Source organism: Acipenser ruthenus, chromosome 6, assembly GCF_902713425.1.
Source record: "Acipenser ruthenus chromosome 6, fAciRut3.2 maternal haplotype, whole genome shotgun sequence".
NCBI classification, from domain to species: domain Eukaryota; kingdom Metazoa; phylum Chordata; class Actinopteri; order Acipenseriformes; family Acipenseridae; genus Acipenser; species Acipenser ruthenus.
Window position 1 is genome coordinate 72,380,962 of NC_081194.1, and position 25,872 is coordinate 72,406,833.

The 25,872-nt window shown below is 37.3% G+C and overlaps 1 protein-coding gene across 3 annotated transcripts; it reads left to right on the plus strand.

Annotated features, from left to right (window-relative positions):
* Nucleotides 1-1,051: 1,051 nt before the first annotated feature.
* LOC117410972 (tudor domain-containing 6-like) lies at nt 1,052-25,290 on the plus strand. 3 transcript variants are annotated; one of them, XM_059025786.1, is made up of 8 exons: nt 1,052-1,345; nt 6,359-12,825; nt 13,250-13,377; nt 14,715-14,804; nt 15,115-15,178; nt 16,508-16,587; nt 20,634-20,679; nt 24,506-25,290. In XM_059025786.1, exons 2-8 carry the CDS (start codon nt 6,432-6,434, stop codon nt 24,733-24,735), a joined length of 7,032 nt encoding a protein of 2,343 aa, XP_058881769.1. In that variant the 5' UTR covers nt 1,052-1,345; nt 6,359-6,431; the 3' UTR covers nt 24,736-25,290. The 3 variants fall into 3 exon arrangements, 2 of the variants coding, with proteins under 2 accessions (XP_058881769.1, XP_058881770.1); XM_059025787.1 differs by having other exon boundaries at nt 24,618-25,290; XR_009328960.1 differs by lacking the exons at nt 16,508-16,587; nt 20,634-20,679; nt 24,506-25,290 and adding an exon at nt 13,798-13,903.
* The last annotated feature ends 582 nt before the right edge of the window (nt 25,291-25,872 follow it).

Genomic DNA, 25,872 nt, shown 5'->3' on the forward strand with positions numbered 1-25,872 from the left:
ACAATTGTTACAAGATATCACATTACTTTTACATACAATTACCCGTTTATACAGTTAGGTTTTTACTAGAGCAATCTAGGTAAAGTACCTTACTCAAGGGTACAACAGTAGTGTCCCCTGCCAGGGATTGAACCCACGCCTCTCCGGTCAAGAGTCCAGAGCCCTAACCACTACTCAACACTGCAGGAGATATAACATATCTCATTTATTTCTGCACTCCCGCGTTTCATGTTTTATGTGTGAGTAATACATACGGACACAAAGGTACACGAACGCGCAGTCCCATATGTGTTACAGGACTGTATAAAACTACATTTAAAACCAAAAACCGCCAAAATGACCGCCGCGGTGCTAGTGTCAAACCCATATAGGATTGTTTTAATGATTTGTTTAAAACTTAAAAGTTGCAACAAGAGCGAGCCATAATTGTTTATTTAGTACTTTAGTTTGACACAATGACAATTCATACTACATGGCCAGTAGGCTACTACAACATGTAAAGAAAACAAAACAAAACAAAACAAAAAACTTATCCAAGCACTCCCTCGGTTTAAACCACACGATGGTCACTTTCCCTGTGGTGTGCCCTAAGTCACAATAAAATCCTTTCCTCTTGACAACTAACAACTGCTCAACCGTGACTTAGCTGTACGCAGACATTTGTAACGTTCATATGCTACTGTATTTCAGCTTCACATAACAAAAAAAATGTATATAGAAGAAATGTAATTTGTCACGGTGCACTCCAACGGTTTCTTCTGCTCCATGATTGATTCAAGTCTCCAAAATACTCTTCCGACTCCGGTTTTGGAGCACAGAGCAGCAAGGTCTCTACCACATAAGTAATTTTGTAAAAAAATAAGTAAAATGTTATGGTGCATTAAATAAAAAAAAATTCAACATGTAAATGTATTCAGTTAATGAATGTATTATTTAGAAAACAACTTCATTTTCTCTTACAACAGCTGTGATTATTTTCAGAGGCACGCCCCCCACCCCCTGCCTTTGAAGTTGGAATGACCGGAAGCGGTAAATGTGACAGAAACGGTTAGGTTGGCTTGAAGGAGTTTTGTTTGTGAAGACGAATATTGGAACAACTAAGTTGTATAATTTGTAACCTTCAAAACTTTGAAAAATAAACATTTTTTTATCAAACATCCCTTTGAGACTGTTCCAGATCAAAACATATTTTACCCAAATTAAACTGAACATTAGGCAATGTGTTTCGTGAATTAATTATTGAGGAATCCTGTGTGGACGAACGAGCAGTTTTCCCTCCAACCTGTTTGGTTGAATCTGACATTGTTTACGAAAGGAAAGTTTACTTACTGAAATACGAAAGGGGGTAAGTAAGTTTGTATTAAATATTAATATTCAGTCTGTGTGTGTGTGATATATTTTACCGTTTTTTTTCAATTGCTGATTGTTTATCAATGATTTGATAATAATCGCCCCATTGGTTTTTATAATTGAAACGCCGTAATCTAAATCTGCGTGATTTGTTTTTTGCGTTAGGACTTGGTTTTTCAGGCTGCATAATATTCACTTATTTGACACTCAAATTAACTCTGTAGAATATTATCTTTAGAAAATGTCTGGTAATTGATTGCTTTTTATTGTTTTACGGTTTTGTTTTTTATTTAAGTGTACGGATAGTTACATATTTTATTTTTAAGATTAAAAAGGCGGAATGTGTGCAACGTAGTTAACATAAAATGAAAGATTTGAAAACGGTTAATGTAGTAAATAAATACATTTGAAGATATCTGTGATTTTTCACCATTTTTCACCCATAGAAAAAAGGCTAACAAATACTGTACAACCGTTTTATCGTGGGCGTCAGGGTCCCATATAAATCCTCTACATAACCTGTTTATTTCTCATTTTTCGTATAAGTAGCACACCATTTTAACTCGCCCTGTGACTTTTGCCAGTGCATTGCAGCTGGCACAAGTGAATATCTGGTTGGTAAAATAAAAACCGCTTCAGCAAGTAGGTATTTAATTTGCTTTGTGTTATTTTGCAATGCGTGTGTAATATAATAACAGTGCGATTTGTTTTTTTAATTGTTTTGTATATTTGTGGTGTGCAGTACGAAATAAAACAAACAAGTGAAATTGCATGCGCAGTTAGACTGTAAAAATGGGGAGCCAACTCAGGCCCGCGATATATCCGAATCCGCAGTATAGCGAGGGGCGATAAAACGAGGGGTGGGTGTATTTCTATGTTTTCTTTTGTAAACAAGGTATTTACGGTGACATATAACTGCAAATTTGGAGCTTCAAGTCGAATTATAAATATGGAAATATGAATATGATCTGACTTTTTAAATTAAAAGGTTGTCTCTGTACTTGTAACTTTTTTTATATAAAGGAAAGAGCCTGCTTTGCAACCGTGTAGAAATAATTCATTTTAAAGTGGTTCCAAACTGCCCAGATGTAGGACGCCCAAAAACAATATAAAACACGAGTGTTGTTAATGTAAGTTTATAACACTCGAGTGTAATGAACGTACGTTCAAAACACTATGCTGCGCTTTGAATTCACGTTCAAAACAGTCCCATTTAACCCTTTGCTGCCTACGCCGAATGACCATATTTGGTCATGAATGATCACTGTGTTTAAGCGCTTTAGTTTTGGCACCTTAAATCAGAAATGAAACCCCAATACATCTACAGAAAGGCATCAAGTATCTTTCCAGTGATGTAATTTATTTTGTTGCGGTGTCTATTATATATGTTTCATATGCGCTACACCTCCCAAAAAATGTAAAATAAATATTTAACTGCCAATTTCAACCTCTTTCCAAGTTTTGTATATATATTTTAAAAAAGCACATGGTAGCTGCGCAATTTTCCAAGAATTGAAATATATTGTACAGTGAGTTACACAAGGTTTTACAATGCATAGTATTTTAGAAAAAATAACTTCTGAAATGGCAAATGTAAAATAATAATAAAAAAACCTGCCAATTTCAACCTCTTTCCAAGTTTTACAGAAAAAACTTATATTGTATACAAGTATATTGTAGCTTCATAATTCCTCAAGGATTTCAAATCTGAAATGAGAATTTAAATATCTTGTACAGTTCCAGTGCTAGACAAGTTTTTACAATGCATAGCATTTTAGAGAAATCAACCTCCGAAATGGCAAATGCAGACCAGGCCAGGTCTGCCAGGCCAGACAAGGCAGGTGTATGCGGTACTCCTAGCCGGAACTACGATTTGCCTGAAGTTAAGCCTCTCATCATGTGACAGAGTTTACAGCTTGGGTTTCGTTTTGAGCCTATTGCTCCGTAGCAGCTAGACAGAAAGGGGCGGTAACGTTGGAAAGCTTAGGCGCTCAGCTTTCTGCCCCATGTTAATTTCATAGAGGTTCAGTGGTGCGGTGTGGTGTGTTTTCTTTTTTTTTTTGACCAATGATTACAGCATATTTAGCAGTGACCAAACATGATTATTTTGGAAAAAATATATATTTTATTTTCCCTATATTCTCATCTCTACCACATATAGTATGCATGATAGTGTTGTAACTTGCATAATATGAAAGGACATTTTGTGGCCTTTCATTTGATATGTTACATGCATGCAGTACAAACTATCCAGTAGTTTATACATATGTAAATGAAAACAGTGTAAAGGGTTAAAAAAAAAAAAAAATGGAGCACTGGTTAAAAAGAAAAGCACTTTTTTCTTCTGCTGCATGCAAAAACTTCGTCAAGCAGTGGCTAAAGCAATGGAGAGTGCTCTGTCTCACAGTGATAAGCAGCTGTAGGTCTCCTGAAAGCAGCTTATTTTAAAGCAACACCAGTGTGAATGATGATGCAGTAATATATATATATATATATATATATATATATATATATAAATATATATATATATATATATTAGTTTTTATATGCAAAAGTGCCTTTTCTTTTGCATTCCCCCCTAACATTTTGGAATATCCCCCCCCCCCCCCCATTGGCTGCAGCATAGGGTGGAACCCCCCCCAGCACACATGAAATTCAAGCCCTGCAAAACCCTGAAATACGTTTTTGTTGTTGGCATCACATGGGGGTCAAATTAAATTATTCAGAATTTGTAAGCTCCAAAAAAAATCTGATGAACAGAGGGCTAATGTGATGTCAGTGCTTTAAAAATACCTCAAAACACAGGTCAATGTTATTTAAAATGCCATACTGGCATTTTAGAGGTTAGAATTTGAATGTTGTGAATATTGATATAGTTGGTTTGTGAATAAGTTGTGGAAAAAAAAAAGGCAGACTCATAATGTCATGATGTCATTTTAATGAGGGGATTACTTCCGTTAGAGCTGAAAAGAAGTGATAAATATAAAAAACATTCCTTAACAAGGTTTCTAGTAACAATTATTTCTACAAAGATAATTTGGATAACAATGTGGTTATGGTATTTGCTTAGCTTAAGCTATGACAGCCAACTATTTCTGACAGTTGCAACTGTAAAGTTCAGTGCACTGCAGAGCACTTACAGTTTCAACAACCTCGTTCAGACTGCAACCGCATTTGATCAGTTCACTGTAAGCTTTAGCTGCTTCAGGAAGTCATCCAGACAGGCTGTCAGTGGTTGTCTTTCATCCTTCTGGTATGGGAACCTTGGGCTGAGGTTCTGTACTTGAAGTCCAAATACCTCCATGATATACCACTCTTGTTGTATATTCCATTTCAAATCTTTACCTGTGTAGGTGGACTGCATGCTGCAGATGTGCACAGCAACCCAGTTCTTCGACTTGCCAGTTTTATTTATTATTATTATTATTATTGTTATTATTATTATTTGTTTATTTAGCAAACGCCTTTATCCACACATTTTGGGGAGCCTGTGCCCCGGTGGTTACGCGCATATTACTCTGGCACCTACCTGGCTTGTTTAAAAGTACAGACTAGGAGCTTTCCAATGACGTAATCGGTGTGCGTATGCGGTACTCCTAGCCGCAAATACGATCGCCTGAAGTTAAGCCCCTCATCATGTGATACTTCACAGCTTGGGTTTCGTTTTGAGTCCACTGCTCTTATCAAACATTTTTAAAGGCAAATCCATTCTAAATAAAAAAAAAAAAAGTTGCATGCATAAATTAAAATTAAAAAAAAAAAAAAAAAAACGCTAAGTGACTGAGTCAGGGCACCCACAACAGGTACTGCGGTTCGGACACCGAGCATGTGCACATGACGCATGGCTCGTGTCTCGCCGTGTCGTAAATGCCATGTCGATATCGTAAAGTCAAAGCAGGGTAATAATGCAAAAAAGTCGTAAGTCGAAGCGTCATAAGTCGAAGCTCCTGTATTTCAATGAAGGTTTATTGTGGCATTGACATACTAAAATCTCTGAGCCGGGTTGCATAGTAACCAATTTAGAAACTGAAACTGACACACAAAAATCTAAACAGTTTTTATATTACCAAATCGATATATTTGATCATTATATTGCACTGTTTTTTTCTGGGAAATAAATAAATAAATAAAATATATATATATAATTACATATTACTTTTGTAGTTGTCTATACAATGTTAAAATGTTATTTGCTTATCTGTATACATCATAATTGGGGCGTCTGATTTTCAGTTTTAACCAATAAAACCCTATAAAACACCCCCGATACAAAATAAATGAAACTGGTAGATAGCCAATAAATGCCGGAAAACACCTGAAAAACTGTGGAAATGGTTAATCAATTCACGCTGACTTTACCTTTTTTCTGTTAAATAAAACCTACTTCAAGAATAATACGTACATTTCCCAGTGTTGCCCCGCCTTCCTGACTTTCATCTATCATTGATTCGTTCTGAATACTTTAAACTCGCCCCAACTACTGAGTGACAGCCCATTCCTACATTTTTATTGGAGACGCTGCTTGGGAGATTTAAAACGAGATTACAACCAGGATGGAGGTTTGTTAGCGGGATTTAAAGCTATATTACAGTTAAGATGCAGGTGATTTAAAACAGAACTGTGTCAATGTACAAAAATGCCTACACTCAAAAACCCTAGCAGAATATGTCTGTGACCATAAGGATTTCATTGTGGAAGACAACGAAAAACCGCTCAAGCATTTTGGAAAGTACCGAAAAACACTAATTTTATACAGTATATTAAAAACGAAAGCCCAGAAAAAAAAACAATTTACATAAAATTCAAAAATAGGTAAAGCACAGAAATACAATTAATAAAACCCCCAAAACAGAAGCTCAAATCATAATGTAATAGAGTGTGTATGTAGATATGGTTTAAATGCTGACACCTGCATAACATTCAAATGTTCATAAAAATGTATCAAAAGCACATCCATAAGGGGGAATGCAGACTAAAACCTTTCTTTTTCTCTTCACTCCCCACACAGGTTGTGCAGTATCTGGCCATTTTATAGATCTTAAACCTTTTAATGGAAGACTTGACTTTGGAGTTTCTTCAAAATGTGCTCAACTCCTGGACTGCCGACACCAGGTTCCAATATTACTATTCATTTTACCAGGATCAATCTACATCCATATTCTGTTATAGTGGAGTTATGGGGCCAATTTGATCAGGAGAGAAAAGTAGAATACCAACGTTTAAGAAGAGAAATTCAGACTTTCCCAAAGACTAGGTTTGGAAATGCAGAAGGAAGTCCTGGGGACTTGTGTCTTGTGCAGATAATTGAAACGTGGTACAGAGCAAGGATTCTTGTTCGAAAAGGAAGGGATTATCATGTGTTTCTTATTGATGAAGGACGAACCCTGGATGTCGTTGCTTATAATTTAGCTCATGGGCGGAATGACTTTTTTCACCTTCCTCCTGAAGTGGAATTCTGTATTCTTGCTAATGTGGTGCCACTTTCCACTGAGAATAAATGGTCCCCCATGGCTTTAGAGTTTTTGAAGAGTCTCGGTGGTAAAAGTGTTGACGGCTGCGTTCAGGATGTGTTGCTGCCACATAGGACTTTCCTCCTTGATGTGCCCTGTGTATCCAAACAGATGTTTGAAATGGGATTTGCTAAAAGGTTGTCCAATAAAACTTTTAAGTTATTTGTTGAAAGATCAATGCAGTCAATGACTACTGCTTTATCCAATCAAGAATCTCAGCAGCTTTCCCTCTCTATCAGAAGTAAACTTGTGGAGAGTGGAGATGTTCCTGAGAAGGACCTTGGGATCAACCAAGATTACTTTTATCCGCAGCTACAATCTGAAACTACAGAGGCGGTAGTTGTCACAGAACTGATTAATCCTTTAAGATTCTTTTGCCAACTGAGAATCTTTTCTCATGAACTGAAGAAATTAACTGAGCATATGAGTCAGTTTTATGAAGGAAGATCTGGCTTGGAGAAGACTATACCAGAAGTTCTGGGATCTCCGTGTGCAGCTAGAGGAAAAGATGGCAGGTGGTACAGATCTATTGTGCAGCAGGTCTTGTCCAGCAGTAATGTTGTTGAAGTGTTGCATGTAGATTATGGGAGGAAGGAACTGATTCCTTTTGGTGGCATCAGAAGTTTGGCCGCTGAATACTTCAGAATGCCGGTTGTCACTTATTTGTGTTCCTTGCTTGGCTTATCGGACCATGGAGTTGGATGGTCAACTGCCCAGATGGAGAATCTGAAATCTCTTATTCTACACAGAGTTGTAAATGCCAAGTTTGAATATCACAGTTACTCGGAGGGTGTTTACTATGTTACTCTCTATGGAGATGAAAGTTTAAACATAAATCTCATGCTTGGCATGAGAGAGACATGCCTTTCAGAAACAAAGGAGAATCCTCTTGAAGGTCAAATTACCGGAGAAACATTCTGTCTGCAACCTCAAGCATTAGGTCAAGGTGATGAACCGGCTTCTGCAGTGCACAGCACTTCAGTGGCAAATATGTACAACATTAAGACAGAAAGCCTTGGACTGGGCTGTTTCTATGATGCAGTTGTTGAGTTTGTGACTGACCCTTCAGAATTCTGGATTCGGACGCAGGACTATGCAATTAAGTTTGACCAAATGATGGGTGGCATTAGAGAGTTTTATACCAAGGCAACTCAACTAGAAGGCATTGTCAAAACCCTTAAAACAGGACTTTATTGTATTGCTAAAGCCAAAGATGGCTTGTATTACAGGGCCGTAATCCGTAAATTGCATGGGCATTTGATTGAGGTAGATTTTGTAGATTATGGAAATACAGAGATTGTTGACCGGTATGATTTGAAAATTCTTCCTTCCAAGTTTCAAGAGTTGCCTTCTCTAGCAGTGAAGTGTCGTCTTTCAGATATCCAACCCATAGGTGGAAAATGGAGTAAAAATGCAGTTACTCACTTCATAAAGATAGTTGCCGACAAGGTACTTATGATTCAAGTATCTGCAAAACATCAAGACGAGTATGTAATTGAATTAATTGATAGATCTGTTGATGGAGAAAAATGTGTAAATAAGTTGATGTGTAGTGCTGGATATGCAGAGTATGAAGAAACTGAGAAAGCTGTCACCAAGTTTACAAGAATTGCACAACCTTGCCTTGCAGTGCAAACTCAAAGTGAGAAAACAGACCACTGTAAACTCACCAGAGGCCCTCCTCCTGTGTCAAGCGGCATGCCTACAAGTGGCTGTGAAACTAGGTCTGTCTTCAAAGAAACTCTGTTTCCAATAGGAAGTTCTGTAGAAGTAAATGTGTCGTGTATTGAAAGTCCAAATGACTTCTGGTGCCAATTGTCTGAAAGTGCTGGCTGTCTTGCATTACTTATGGAAGAAATCCAAGAGTATTATATGACTCGCTCAGACCCTTACAAACCTGGTGAAGTAGCTTGCATTGCTCGACATGCTCACGATGGAAGGTGGTACAGAGCATACGTTATCAGGAAAATTCCTGCCTCCCTGGAGGTTGATGTTTTGCATATAGATTTTGGCAATACAGAGAAGGTCTCCTTGAAAGACTTGCGTGCCATAAACCCAGCATTTCTTCGGTTGAAAGGTCAGGCTTTTAGGTGTAGCCTGTATAACTTGATTCAGCCTGTTGCCCAGGATCCTTTACACTGGAATGAGAGAGCAGTATTTCAGTTTCAAGAGTTTGTTGATAATGCAGCTACAGCCTGTTTGGAGTTGACGTGTACTATTTATGCAGTTATGTACGACTCAAACAAAGTTGTCTTCAATGTGGTGGACCTAGAAACACAGTTTCAAAGTATTTGCAATTTGCTTGTTCAGAAAGGATTGGCTCAGTGTGCACTGCCAAAAAAAGCCCCACAGCCTCCCTTTCATCTTGACACCTACTATTATTCAACACACAATATAAAAACGGGTGGAGAAGAGGAGATTTATGCAACGCACATAAAAAATGTGGGTAACTTCTACTGTCAGTTAGGAAGGAATGCAGACATCGTACATCAGCTGGCAGAAAAGGTGAACTATCTGTGTGAAGAGCTGCAGCGCATAGACTGCCCCAAAACATTTGGCACAGTGTGCTTTGCAAAATATAGTGATGGTCATTGGTACAGAGGGCAAATTCAATCTGTAGAACCGACAATCCAAGTGTTTTTTGTGGATTATGGAGACACTCAGGTGGTGGAAAAATCGGATTTGCTTCCTGTTCCGATTGAAGCTAGTGACATTATGTCTGTACCTATACAAGCTGTTGTGTGTGGCTTATCTGATATCCCAGTTGATGTGCCTAAAAAGGTAAATGAATGGTTTGAAAATGCAATCTTTGGTAAGACCTTGAAAGCTATAGTGGTAGCAAAAGAGTCTGATGGAAAGCTGATTGTTGAACTGTATAATGAGAATAGCCAGATCAATGCAAATATCAAAGAAAAACTTGCTGTACAGAGTTTGAGACAGGAACGTCTTTCCATTGAGGTAGTGGAAACCAAATTTAGGAATGCACAAGAACTAACACTAATGAGGAAAGAAACTACACCAACTTTTAAGAGTAGGGATGAATATAAAGCAAGATTGTCTTCCCAAATCGGAGAAAGTAAATCATTTAGTGGCGATTCAGGAGTTGTTTGGACACCAGACAGAGTGAACTGGAGACCACCTAAAGGTGAACAAAAGCATCTGATTTCCTCTCCCAAATTTGAACACAATAAGAAAATTGCTCCATCTAACCAACAGATGGATAATACAAGTCCTTCCAGTGGACCGGCACATGACTGGGAAGTTTGCAGTTTAAAAGAAAGTGCTGTGGTAAATGTGAAAACAGGAGCGAGGTCTTTACCTAATCTTGGAGACCTCCCTCCAAAATGCATAGAGCTTGGTGAGGTAAAGGAAGTGTATGTTTCGCATTCAAATTGCCCATCTAGTTTCTTTGTCCAGTTGGTTCAAGAAGAAGATGAAATATATTCTGTTGTGGAAAAACTAAATGCTGATCAATTGGGTGCTACAAACCTTGATGCTGACCGTTTACAGCCAGAAGATTTAGTGTGTGCTGAGTTTCCTGATGATGGTTCCTGGTACCGTGCTGTTTTAAAAAACAAACTTGAAGATGGCACACTGAATGTGGAATTTTTAGACTTTGGAAATACAGCTACAATTGATGCCACAAGGGTTCGTCTGCTATCCCAAGAATTCATAAAAATCCCAAGGCTAAGCATTCATTGCTTGCTCAGTGGAGTGGAAAGTGCCAATACTGATGGTGAGTGGGGGCAGGATTCTGTGTTGCAGTTCAAAATGGCAACTGGGGAAAATGAAGGAATAAAAAAATTAACATGTGAATTCATGAAGCAGTCTGGACTGTTATGGGAGGTTAATCTACTTGACCAGCAGAATGTTGTTGCCGACTATTTAGTTAGGAGTGGTTTTGCAGCCAGTAGGAGTGTTATAAAACAGTGTGTACAGCAAAAATCAGGTGAAGCAGTCTCAAAAGGTTTGGCTAGTGTTCCTGAAAACAAAATGAAAGAACCTGAAATGGAACAGCCTGCCTTACAATATTCCAGATGTGTGATATCACCTGGACAGTCATTGTATGCCTATGCTTCTTCTGTGGTGGGTCCAGGATATTTCTGGTGTCAGTCTGCAAATTCTGATATCCTTCAAAGAATTGCTGAAATGGCAGATTCAGCTGGAAGCAATCCAGAAGAGACTGGTGTCTGTGTTGATTTTCTACGTCCTGGAAACCCATGCCTTGCTCTGTTTACAGAAGATGAACACTGGTATAGAGCAGAAATAAAAAGAATACATATGGATGTTCTCTCAATAATATTTGTTGACTATGGTAATGAAGTTGATGTAAACCAAGAATTACTTAAGTTGGTGCCTGCTGAATTTTTTGAAATACCAATGCAAGCATTTTTGTGTATTTTGGAAGGGTTTGATCTCTCTGCTGGTTGTTGGGATGTTGGTGCTGCTGATAAATTCATAACACTTCTTTCAGACCAGCTTTTAAAGGTTTCAGTTTTGAAGTGTGAAGAGGATAACCATGGAGATCATCTATTTCATGTCAAAGTAGAGAGCAATGAAGCAGTGGTAAATGACATCATGAGAAATTACTGGAAAATGCATACTGAAGAAAGAAAGGAGTATGTAAATACTGAGCATGAACAGCAGCAAACTATTGCAGACATGCTGGTTGCAAATGAAGTGTGTCCACCTGAAGAAAAGTCTGAGTTGCAGAGAAGGATTGCAACATTGAGTAATGCTGAAAAACTTCACATTGGCACTGATGAACAGAGTATTCATTTTGCTTCCAAAAAGGAGAGCTTTACACTGGATGAAACTGGTGGAGACGCAGACATGGTTGGAACAACCTATGAAGCTGTTGACCATGATCCCCAAGCTTGTGCTCAAAAACCCTTTCTATCTGTAGAGAATTCTGATTTGTCAACTATAGAAAGAAATACAGAACTCTTTGGCGACGCGGGAAAGATTCAGACAGGCACACTTGAAGACTGTAACCTTCAGTCCAACACAGAGTCTACCCTTACACAGGAAGAAACTCCAAAAGATAAACACACAGTTGAAATAAGTAATGTTTCCCAGTTGCCTTCTGTAGATGAAACTGGGGACGATGTTCCAAAAACCTTTACAGTGGAAGAAATGTGTAAAGTTGTGTCAACAGTACAGAGAGCTACTGAAAAGCTTCAAACAGATGAACAAAGTGCTAATCTTCCTTCAAATACAGACACTGCTCAAGATGTAACTGTTGTAAATGAACTTTCAATAAAATTAAGTGATGCTATTGAATGTGAAAAAGTAAAACACGATGTCCAGGATGTTGAGAGAGTTTCCTTTGAAGAAAATGTGAACAATCCTTCTAGAGGAGAAATCTGTCCAAGGGAAGTAACCAAAGCTGAACAACCCACAGTTCAAACAGTGGATTTATTTTATCAATGTAAAACGAGCAATTTTCATCCCCTAAAGGATGTTCAAAAAATAATTCTGTTTGAAGAGTCTGAGTATTTGGAATCAAATACTGATGAGCTTAGCTTAAATAATGATCTTTCTTCAAATGGAGGAGAAACTTGTATACAAGAAGAAAACTGTACGGACACAAACACAGTTGAAATAAATGATACAATGGCTAATTATCCTAAATATGACCATGCTTTCCTGCTCCTTGAAGATATTCAAGAACGTGATTCCAATGTCCGTGAAACTAGCAACGCATGCCACGTTTTAAATCGATCTCTAACAGAACATTCTTGCTGTAAACTGTATGACGTAGATCAACAATGCTGCATAGTGGATGGAAACGTTGAGCTTTTGGTTTCTCGTGATCAGGTAGAAGGTAAAGATATTCATGAGGAGAATCTCAGACAATTAGTGGGTTTAGATTCAGCAGCCGAGGTGGTGGATAGTTTGGTTCTGGACACGGAGATCAAAGGGGTGCAAAATCAACAAAGTGATCCTCATGGATGTGAACCAGGTGGGTTGGTTTTAATTTAATCCTAATGTTCATGTAAAGTCAAAATAATAAGCACAGTAAAGGGGCACCCTTTTTGCATAGACTATGCCTTTTGTATTATTGATTTTAGGCTAATTTACTCTTGTGGGCATGTACAAATACACATCTGAATTAAGCAAATAAAGGTATTTATTTTTCATCTGGATATAGTTGACGACAGCACATTTATCCAAGGTAGCTAGCTACCTGTGGTATCTCTAATCATCATAGAGCATATCCTTTATCTCTGTAAATGTTACTGTGCTTCAGCTATATGTAGCTCTATATGTGTAAACTGTATTGAAAGAAATGCAAAAAAAGATGTTGGACTAGGGATATACAAGTCTAATACAGATGTTGGATCAGTTCACCTAGGGTGATTTTTATAACAAAAGCATCTTTCTAGATTTCATTGGATTGAAGCTTGAGACTGAGGACGAGCTTGGTGTTGGATCTGATTGTGTTGTGTGGGCCTACGTCTCCAAAACTTGGTGCAAGGCTCAGATTCTGAAGGTGTATGATGAGACGACAAAGGTAACTGAAAACAGTATTTGAGTTGTATGTAGGCTTGCTACTATTCGATTTCTATTTTTTGCCATAGCAACGTTTATTTTTGGGAGAATTTTTACCTTTTTTCTATCTTTCATTTTTCAATTTTGAAGCAGCGAAATGGATGAAATCAACCTTTGCCATTGAGAAATGTCTCATTTTAGCGAAACCCCTTTCATATTCAACATGCAACAAAATCATGCTTCCCAACATTCTAGTTGAAATAATGTTTGGTCATAGCGGAGCTACTTTGTAGAGATAAAGATCCTACACATTTTAAATTGTCTCTAAGCAGTAGAAAACGCAATATAAAAGTGTATTACACATAGATTTACAAGTAAAAATAATATGCACAGAACAAAACATTAGATAGCTGAACAGAACTAACTTGCACTTATTATCCAGAGTCTGAGCTCCACCCCTCTACTGCTTCAGCACAGCTGGAGTCATCTGAAGGCAAGGCAGACGGGTCCGCTTCATCCTGACACGGAGACTTCAGTCGTCGTTCAGGGTATTGTGCATAATACTCAATTAGTGTTTTTCTCTTGAGCCCCTTTTTCAAATCAAATTAGTAACTGTCACCGTATGAACCTATAGCAAAAGCCTACCTACACCTTAACCCGCTAATTTCAAGGTAGGTGTTTTGAATGAAAGCGCTGTAGCTGGCAAATGAAAGTGCACAGTCGGTGCAGGTTTGTCCTTTTAAACGAATGAGAGCATTCTAGCGCTGCTTCAGTCAACGAGATCTGTCGGAACAGGATGAAATGACTGACGGTGAAACTACAGTAGCCACTGAGTTGACTGACGGCGACCGCCAGCCATTCGGAGCAAAACGGAGACGGGACAGACAGCAAGTATTAACTACACAAACTAGAAATTATTTCTAAATTATGATTTTGGTAAGAAAAAATAGAAAGTGGTTTTACCGATGTTTATCGTATGTAAATATTTGTCAAACTCATTTCTTGGGAATTCGACATTTAACGAGCTTTACCAATTTTTCAAAATCGAAAAGTAGCAAGCCTAGTTATATGGCACTTTGACATTGGAAATTATTGGGTGAAACATGTAGGACTTCATTACCTTTTTTCATACTCTTCAACACTCCAAACCTGTGTAGGTCTAGGAAACGTAACTGCACTCAACTGCAGACTGCCCTTTTGAAGTAAATGGAAAAACTGTAAAGTTAGTGGTGAAAAAGTTTAAATCTAGATGTATATCTCCTTGTATTTACCAAAGCATAAACAATTTATAGAAAGCGTGTGTTTTGTTTGTATTGTAATTTATGAAGTAGGACTCTGTGTGAAACCTGTGATTTGTAGGTATTGCTGTTGGAATCTGATGCTGAAGCTATAGTGGCCTCACAGAACATATGGAAAAGTGCACCCAAGAGTATAAATCATCCCACTCAGGTTGGTATGCAGTACTGCCTAACTTGCCAATAGTTCAGAGTGTTTTTTAAAAGTTTCACCTTTTTCTGGATTACCTTTTTATCATCTTTGACTAGTTATGAAATGGGGTTATAACCTGCGTATGCAGACTCAAGTGTTACTGAGAAAGTATTCAGCCTTGGAAATATGATTCATGGTGAATTGTTTTTCCAGTTTTTATGAAATTGTGCATATTCTACATGGGTAATTTGGATATGGGTCATACAGACACAATGTATGTAAATATGTCTGAAATATCTGTTGTACTGTGTTGACATTTGTTTTTAAACAGCTGGCTGATCAGGTCCATGGTGCAGCTGCAAAATGTAGTTCTACAACTAGTACAGTCCAGCTAGGTATGTTTTTACATATTGGCTCATTTTGTATGCATTATATACACATGAACTATGCTGTCTTTTAACCCTTTGCGGTCCTATGTCGGACTAGGTCCGACATTACAATTTTCCCTTTCCGGTCCAATGTCGGATCCTGTCCTACATCATCAAAAAGACGTAAAACACAGGTCTCTAGTCGTTTTTTCTCTGGAAGTGAGACCTATAGGAGCCGAGAGAAGCCGAAAAAAGAGGACAGATCTTAGCAATACACATAGCCCCGGCACCACAGAGATAACACTGACATAAACAAACAAGATAGCTGCTTCTGCATCCAGTGCTCAAAGAAGATCACATACATTTGCAGAGCTTTTTGAGATGTTATAGTAATAAAATAGCATTATTGAGGCGTTTGGTGATAAAACGAGTGATTAGGAGATGATTGATCAGTATGGACGACTATTATTATTATTATTATTATTTATTTCTATAGCTATAGTGAATGCCTATTGAGTGCTTTTGTTGATATGCAGGGCCTTTTAAACCTGTTTGACTGTGGGGGAAAAAAAAATACTTTTAAACAGCGCGTCTAAAATTAACTGCACGTGTGAAAATAAATTGGCCCTGACATGCACTTAATAAATGGACTGCACAGGGTTAAACAGTGCGTCTAAAATAAACTGCGTGTGAAAATAAATTAGACCTGACGCGCTGAACAAATGGACCGCAAAGGGTTAATTCAAGTTTTTGAGATACAAATGGCTGTGGGTTAATTCACCAATTCTTTTTTTATTCCACAGCATGTCTGTAGTAATGATGCACATTCTCTCCATGAGAAAAAAGTGTGAAATTGAGTAACTAGATAGCTATTTGCTGATGTGTACGGTGCTCCTGCAATAGTTCACAATTCTGGTAATTCACTGTTGGTCCACATTGACAGTAAATTGTACTAGTTTATTGTATAGGGACACATCACTAATTCATTGTTTTGAAGAGTTATATATAATGAAACACGTTGGGGATTATCCTTTTATTTATTTAGACTACAAAAGGCTACAAATATAAGGTTTTTAAGTATCTTTTGATGCCAACAATCCTGAAGGCATCAGCTGAAGTATCAAAGAGTATTTATTTGGGTCACACTATTATATAGAATGATAGAGCCTTCATTTTTATACCACCTTAACCTGGGTTTGGCACTTCAAAAGAAATTCTGCTGTACGGGTTGCAATACAATAAATACAAAGGTCACAGGAAGATTTCACAGAATTGATTTAATTAAATGCTGTAAACCTCCCATATGATGATCTGAAATTCTTTATATAAAGTTAACACATTTTGTATTTAATATAGATGTGCCTACATTGGATGTGGAAAAAGATTGTGCATCAAACTCTGGATTTGAAACATTAACTTCAGAAGAGCCCCAAAATGTAAGGACAATCCTTTTAGTAAACGTAGATAGTAAAGTACACAATTTCTACTAGTTAACAAATCTTTATTAAAAAAAAAAAAAAAAAAAACACTTCATTTAAAGTATTTGTTCATGACAAGTATTGGCACCCCTGCTTTTAGCATTGAGTGTCCTCCTTTTAACTTTATTACCACTTTCAGATGTGTGTGATAATTCTACCTTGTTGGTGAAATCTGGGCCCATTATGTCTTGTATATTTCCAAGCATTGGAAACACAATGCTTGGCTACAGCTTTTTTTCAGGTCAATCCAAAGCACTTCTATTGGATTGAGACCTGGCGATTTTGTACTTTGCAGAATGTTTTGATATTGTGCAATGTTATGTGTGATGCCTTTAAATCATTCTTTTAAGTCCTTGGCTGTTAATCTTGGATTTTTGTTTTTTAGCTGCTCGGATGATTCTCCCACGTGCTGTACCTGTAATTTCTTTGGATGTCCACTTTTCAGGTGTTTCAGTTGAATTTGTTCTGTGGAACATCTTGATCATCATTGTTCTGACTGGTGGTGGTGTTCCATATTTCTTTCGATACTGTTCCGTAGCCATTTCCTTTGTTGTAATTTGCTGTGAGTGCTTTTCTCAAACCGGAATCCAACTCCTTTTGTGTAGACCATCTGCTCTGACTATCGACTTTACATTGCAGCTTGGTTACTGGTGTAATGATATTCAATCAAATATATATTTAAATTAGTTATATTACATTTCTACAGAATTAATGTAAAGGTGCCAATACTTTTTGTCATAAACAAATATTTGAAATTGCATGATTTTTGTGTGTCATATATATATATACATATATACATACATACAGTACTGTGCAAAAGTTTTAGGCAGGTGTGAAAAAATGCTGTAAAGTAAGAATGCTTTCAAAAATAGACATGTTAATAGTTTATATTTATCAATTAACAAAATGCAAAGTGAGTGAACAGAAGAAAAATCTACATCAAATCAATATTGCCTTCAAAACAGCATCAATTCTTCTAGGTACACTTGCACACAGTTTTTGAAGGAACTCGGCAGGTAGGTTGGCCCAAACATCTTGGAGAACTAACCACAGTTCTTCTGTGGATTTAGGCAGCCTCAGTTGCTTCTCTCTCTTCATGCAATCCCAGACAGACTCGATGATGTTGAGATCAGGGCTCTCTGGGGGGCATAACATCACTTCCAGGACTCCTTGTTCTTCTTTACGCTGAAGATAGTTCTTAATGACTTTCGCTGTATGTTTGGGGTCGTTGTCATTCTGCAGAATAAAGTTGGGGCCAATCAGATGCCTCCCTGATGGTATTGTATGATGGATAAGTATTTGCCTGTACTTCTCAGCATTGAGGAGACCATTAATTCTGACCAAATCCCCAACTCCATTTGCAGAAATGCAGCCCCAAACTTGCAAGGAACCTCCACCATGCTTCACTGTTGCCTGTAGACACTCATTCGTGTACTGCTCTCCAGCCCTTTGGCGAACAAACTGCCTTCTGCTACAGCCAAATATTTCATATTTTGACTAATCAGTCCAGAGCACCTGCTGCCATTTTTCTGCACCCCAGTTCCTGTGTTTTCGTGCATAGTTGAGTCGCTTGGCCTTGTTTCCACGTCGGAGATATGGCTTTTTGACCGCAAGTCTTCCATGAAGGCCACTTCTGACCAGACTTCTCCGGACAGTAGATGGGTGTACCAGGGTCCCACTGTGTTCTGCCAATTCTGAGCTGATGGCACTGCTGGACATCTTCCGATTGCGAAGGGAAGTAAGCATGATGTGTCTTTCATCTGCTGCAGTAAGTTTCCTTGGCCGACCACTGCGTCTACGGTCCTCAACGTTGCCTGTTTCTTTGTGCTTCTTCAAAAGAGCTTGGACAGCACATCTGGAAACCCCTGTCTGCCTTGAAATTTCTGCCTGCTAGAGATCTTGCTGATGCAGTATAACTACCTTGTGTCTTGTTTCTGTGCTCAGTCTTGCCATGGTGTATGACTTTTGACAGTAAACTGTCTTCAGCAACCTCACCTTGTTAGCTGAGTTTGGCTGTTCCTCACCCAGTTTTATTCCTCCTACACAGCTGTTTCTGTTTCAGTTAATGATTGTGTTTCAACCTACATATTGAATTGATGATCATCAGCACCTGTTTGGTATAATTGTTTAATCATACACCTGACCTATAAGCCTACAAAATCCCTGACTTTGTGCAAGTGTACCTAGAAGAATTGATGCTGTTTTGAAGGCAAAGGGTGGTCACACCAAATATGGCTTTGATTTAGATTTTTCTTCTGTTCACTCACTTTGCATTTAGTTAATTGATAAATATAATCTATTAACAGGTCTATTTTTGAAAGCATTCTTACTTTACAGCATTTTTTCACACCTGCCTAAAACTTTTGCACAGTACTGTGTGTGTGTGTGTGTGATATATATATATATATATATATATATATATATATATATATATATATATATATATATATATATATATATATATATATATATATATAGCAATCAAATAAATGTAAGAAATAACCCACGACAGGGTGTGCCACCCAGGAAGTGCGGCAAGAATTGTCTTACCGCACACCCTGTCGTGGGTAATTTCGCTTATAAAATGGCTCCATTTTTTGCTTGAAAATAATTACACAAACTAGCTTTAAGGAAAAAAATAACAAATATTATGTATCCTTCCACTGAGAGTCCCTGAAGACTGTTTGTTTTGATTATAACTTATATTGTAATTATTTGCCATAAACCATTACATTGAACATTTGCCATTTTATAGTAACATTTGAGATGAAATTACATTTGTGCATTGAAATCAGACTGATTTTCCACATCTGAGGGAGGATTCATGGAACAGCCAAACACTGCACTGGCACTCGAGAGAGGGGCTTCAGAGTTGTTGGGTGTTGTGTGTGTGTGTGGTTGTGTGTGTTGTGTTTTTTTTATTTATTTATTTTTTAAGAAAATGATCCTGCTCTGGCTTTTCGGTCTTCAAGAGAATCTGACCAATAATTTCTGAGGCTGTTTTCACACTGATGCCTGTAACTGACATTCCTTAGATTGTAAACCAACATTAGGTGATATGTGGACTAAACGACTTCAGTGTCCTTCCTGTCCACGGCAAGCACAATAGAATTCTATGCTGAACCCGACCTTGTTTAAAAGCCCAATGGTTGTGTCAGCAGAGAGCAGGAGAGAGTTTAATTGTTTTAAATATGTTTCTGAAATCAGAGGGTAGTAGTGGGATGTATCTGTTGTGTCAAATTTAAAAATTGCATATTTTCTAAGGTAATATTTAGATGCTAAGTAAGTAGATGCTGCTGCATATACACTATATTACATGCTGAGTGAGACTTGCGTGGTGATTTCTCAGATGGCTTTTGAATAGTGTTACTGCTACTGCTTGCCTCAGAGTTTTCTTTGTTCTGTTCTCTGACTAAATACCACAGTATATTTGCCAATTTTTCTGTAGTTCTTGGTGACAGGTGAAAAAAAAACTGATTGTTTAGTGATTTTTAAATGCTGTTTCAGTTGTATGTTGATATTTGTACCTACAGAAACACTTTGTTTATATACTTGTTACTATTAAGGCTTAGTAATATTAATAGATCAGTTAAGTAAGTTGGTCTATGATGTCATACCGTGATCTTGTTCAGCCAATCACGGCACTTAATTTATCCAAGCCATTTTTTATATATATATATATATATATATATATATATATATATATATATATATATATATATATATATAAAAATATAATATATAAATATATAAAAAATAATATAATTAATATAATGAATCTGTTAAACTACCAGAATTTATTTTGGTGTTTTGTTGTTTTAGTGGCTAATGTTCATGAAATGCTTGTATTTAACTTGCTTCCTTGAAAGATCTTATTTTAAGTGTAGGGTGTCAATACTTTTGTCTGTGACCTATGTCTGCTAATAAATAAATAATAATAATAATAATAACTTGTCCCCCCCCTCCCCCAAGATGTTTGTATTGAAGTACTTTCCTCCCCACAGGTTATTCAGTCACCAGAAGACAACAGTTATGTTGCAGAAATACGGGGTAGGATTTTATTCTATGTATTTTGAATGCTTATCCTAATAAGTTAAGTTTGGAAATACTTTGGATCATTGTTCATAATAGGACTGCAATGTTAAGGTTTCTGACATCAGGGCTTTATTGTACTATTTAGATTACATTTATTCTGGATTTATTTTTGCAAAGTTCTGCTTGTCATAAAATTTGAATTACCGCTTAATGGTTACAAGAAGTTGTGGAAGTTTGTTTATAATTTTTTGCAAAGTAACTTGTATCAAAAAATCAATTTTGTTACTTCATGAGAGAAATACAGCTGAAGCAAGTTTAAGGTTAAATTACAGAAATGTAAAGTAAATGTCCACACGTCATCTCGCACTCCAGTACCCCAAACCAAATGAACAATAGATTAGCACATAGCCTCAATTACAGTAATTACAAACAAATTATTTATTTATTTTCTGCCACCAAACACACCACCCCTCCCCAGTTGCCCAGATTATCTGAAACATTTCTAGCTTGTACACCAATTTATAGAAAGTAAAATCTACTTTGATTCTTGCTGCCACCAACACTAAAAACAAGCACTGCTGCAGCTATTAACACCTAGCTAGTAGCTAATAACAGCCAGGCAAAAGCGCCTGGCTTTAGTGACAAATATAGCTGGGTATCCTCACCATAGCAATGGAAGTTCAACGGTAGCATGTAGAATGAAAACAAGAAGGGACCTAGAATGGAGCCCTGTGGAACACCACAGACAACTTCCGATCATGCCGATTTTACTTCCCCAGTAGACAAACTGAAACCTATCGGACAGATAAGATTTGAATCAGTGTAGGACAAGGAATAGACCGTCCTACTGTGCTTTGAGACGATTCAGTGGGGTGGAGTGGTCTATGGTATCAAAGGCAGCACTTAGATCTAGAAGAATTAAAACTGATGTAAAGTCGGATCTTATTGGCAGATCATTCACAACTCTGACAAGGGCCGTCTCGGTGCTATGTGCAGCACGAAAACCAGACTGAAACTTCTCGACCTATGCTAATTAAGAGTTAGAAATGTTTGTAATTGAATTGCAACAACTCTATAAACTTTTCTGAGATTTGGCTTATAGTTATTGAGGACTTTGCAGTCCAAATTGTTTTTCTTAAGGATAGGCTTTACCACAGCTAAGTGTTGAGGGAACTATACCAGAGGAACGTGAACCATTTGTAATTTAAAATGTGGTTATTAACACCAAGAACATTGTGTAATAGTATAGGAATAGGATCACTCGCTAGTGATTCGGGGCTTTTTTCCAGGCTTGGTTGTCAAAATTGATTTATTTCCCAACCTTTATTACCCCTCTGGAAATGAAGTGCAATAAAATGTTGATTTCTAAAAAGTGGCATTTTGAAAAGGCAAACTATAGGCTCTTCAAGCATCCAGAACAGACCTATAGACTTAAACCTTACAGGTGTTGAGCAACCCTGCCCTCCTTCCTCTACAGGTAAGTATAACACCCCTGCGTTGTCCAATGCAGACCATCACAAAAAACGGCAATTGTCTCTGAACTTCTAAAAGGGGGTCGGGGTGGGGTTGGGGGGTTCGTCTCCAAACATTAGTCTGTGACAAAGCATGGACATGACCAAATTAATTAACGGTCTGCCTTTGTAGGAAAGCTTGATTTTAGAAGCCAACGGCAGTTTTCTAGTCAGCCTTTTAAGTGTTATAAAACTCTGTCCCAGTTCTCTTTCACTATTCCCTGCCCCCCCCCCCCCCTCCCTCCCAAGTAAACTCCCAGGTACCTGAAAAACTCCTGATTCCATTTTAGCCCTGGTGGTAAATCTAGTGGTTGGCTGCTCTCCCAGTCCCCAATCAGAAATGCCCTTTTAGCCCAGTTTACCCTAGCTGAGGACACCTCAAACTCCTCGCTATTGTGTGAATGTCACGGTGAGGTCATCATTTTGAGCTTGAGGTCTTGTTAAAGCCAGTCTATATCTGCTGATGCTGATAGGAATAGGGATTTTGTACCATGACTAAAAATAACCTCCCAATCATGAATCCATTCTGATTTTATTATCAGTGTGTGTCTTTTGGAGCATAGCAACGCTAACTTTCCTTTATGTTTTCAAAAAGATGTTTTCCCTGGTTTTATATTTAAAGTTACTATATTAAGCGTGTTTCTACTAGTAAAACCAGACAGTGATATAAATAAGGTATACTGTAATAGTACAATCTGTTTAATTTACAGGGTTTGGCTGTGAAATGTTTTAAATGGGTTTTTAAATCCTCCATGTCCTTGCATTTAAATGAAGAATGAGAATAAGTGACTATGTATGTTAATACAATTATGAATTGTGACTGTAAATGGTGTATCTATCATATATATATAATACACCATTTACAGTCACAATTCATAATTGTATTAACATACATAGTCACTCATTCTCATTTTGGGGGGGGGGGGGGGGGTTCCAGTCTGTCTGGGTTCTGCAGTCCTGGATATGCATTTGTACCCCCAGAATGCTGCGGGAGATGGTGGTCCGAATGGCATGCCTGGGATTGGTGAAGGTAGATGGAGGGTGCGGTTTAATGCGAAGAGATAAATAGGATTGCATGCATGCCCGAGTGCAGTTGTGCGAGTGAGTGAGAGAGAGGTAGACTGGAATTTAGCACAGATAGGCTTTTATTTTGTTTTGGTTTGGTTTGAAAACAATGTCTGTGTGGGGCCTGCTTTCATTTTACACGCAATGTTACAATGTTATTTTAATCATATTTTTCTAAACATTGTACTGTTTACAAAGGGGGGAGGGGGGCGTAGCAAAATCTCTGGGGGAATGCGGCAAAAAAAAAGTTTGGGAACCCCTGCCCTAGGCCAAAATACCCAACTCTTAAGATTTTTAATATAAAACTAACATAAGAAAATAAATTAGAAAAAGATAGAAAACAGGGGAGAACCCTTCACTCTGAGCTCTGCACACACACCACAAGCACTCCAGGCAGACAACATAAGTAGAATGAACTGCCAGATATACCATTTGAAATGCTACAGCCCTTAAAACCTTGAATTCAGAATGTCTATGAATAATGAAGTACAGTGATGTATTGTAATTTTAGTTAATGTGATCTGTATTAACACACTTTACTTGAAATATTTACTGCTTAATTCAGTTTTGTGGCATTCAACTGCAAAGTCCATTCAAAAGTGACAGAACAATCTGTGATGTACCTCAGCCAAAACGGCATTCTTTATCACGCTCTTTGACAATGGACTAAATAATGACTGGTAATGATTAGAAAACAAATATAACTGGATTGTTATTTGTATTAATAGTGAATTATATAATGGCTATAGGACATCTGTGAACACAGTAAACATCAGTGTGGGTTACAGCGACACTTAAACATGCCTGCATCTATCTGTCTGTTGAACTTGAGATATCTGAAAATGTATTTTAAAGATTTATTTGGCAGATGCCTTTTATCCAAATTAGAAATGCATTTTAGATATCAAGTTTAAAACGACACTTTTAAAGATATCTGGAAATCCTCTATCGCCTAAAATGTATTTAAATATCTGAAAATAGAGATCTAGAAATTTAGATATCTATAAATTAATTTGAGATGTCTCAATTTTCATTTTGGCTTGCCATAGTTCAACCCCCAACCTCCTCTTTTCATCGGGACTTTTGATTACCCAAGTAAAATTTCATATTAACCTAGATCTAATATTTTGCACTGTAATGAAACATCTGGATAACGCTTCAATTTGGAAGTTTGTGTGTCGGGGGGGGGGGGGGGGGGGGTCACTGGTCATTTTAATATAGACTCAACATTTGTTCTTTTAACAATTACTACATATTCTTTGTAGAAAATCCTGCATTGGATAGAGATCAGCAGGAGTTGATAGGCCTTGTGGCTAAATTAACCTTAAAAGTTGAAGAGGACAGTTCATCTGAAGATGAGGTAATGGTTTTTGACAGGAAACCTGAAATACCCTTGGAAATTACCGAGATGAGTCTGCAGTGCACAGAAATACCTATTGCCTTGGAGAATGTAACTGGAAGCTGTGAAGAAATGGCTGGAAAGAGAAAATACTGAAGATCCTGAAATGTTTGTAACAGAAAAGACCAAGTGAATGTGTAACTATTTTGCATATCCTGTAGCCCCATACCCATGTTCATATTGTTTTGAAAAGGTGTTGAAACTACAGTCATCGTGTCTGTGTGCCTTTTGTCTCTTGCTTTTAATTATTGTCTTGTAGTGTAGGGGGTAAAAAATGGACGCATAACTATCTAAATATAAAAACTAAATATATTAATTACCTTTTTTGTTATGGTTCTAGTATTGATATTAATTCTAGACACGTTCTTTGAGTAGCACAACATTTTCTAAGTGCTGCAAAACAATTTAACCTGATTTCATTTTTTTTGTTGTTGTTGCCATAGCACTTAAGAGATTGACTAAAGCATTGTTGAAGTATAACCTGTATAAAGACTTTAGCATTGTAAAAAAAATATGTACATTATTGAAAAGTATTTCAAGGAAATGTTATGCACTTTGTCATTTATGAAAATTTGGAAAGTACTGTTGAGAAATGAAACTTGGTACTTTATTTGTTTTGATGTAATTTGCAGAAAATAAAGCTAAAATTGTTGGAACAAATCTTGTTTTTAAACCTTGCCTTTGCATTTAGTGGATAGTTTTACTGTGCTTTTTTTATAAAACAAAATAGCGCTTTTATTTCCATATACATGTATGGGGCATGAAAGGCTCAAGCACAATTGTCACTTATATCTTGAACATGTTTACCTACATTTTGATCAAACTTTTCTTGAACATTTGCAATAACCTAGTACAGTAAATATACTATCAAGATGTAGATCACACCACATGCTTAACTGGCGGTACGTTTTACACAATAACCATTACAATTTACACAATTAAACCCCGGAGGGCTATTTTTGATATGCAACGTCAGTGTGTTTCTGGATTTCACTGCAGCAATGGTCGCTAGCAAGCCCAAAAAAGAAAATGTTTCCTTAACTTGGGATGGGAGGAAATTAAAGCACTTCTGATTATTTGGTCAGAAAGTTCATTTTTAACGACCACCGACACAAACAAATACTTACCATGCATGCTTTACAAACTAATACCATGCGAGCTTCACAAACAAATACTTACCATGCAAGCTTCACAAACAAATACCATGCGAGCTTCACAAACAAATACTTACCA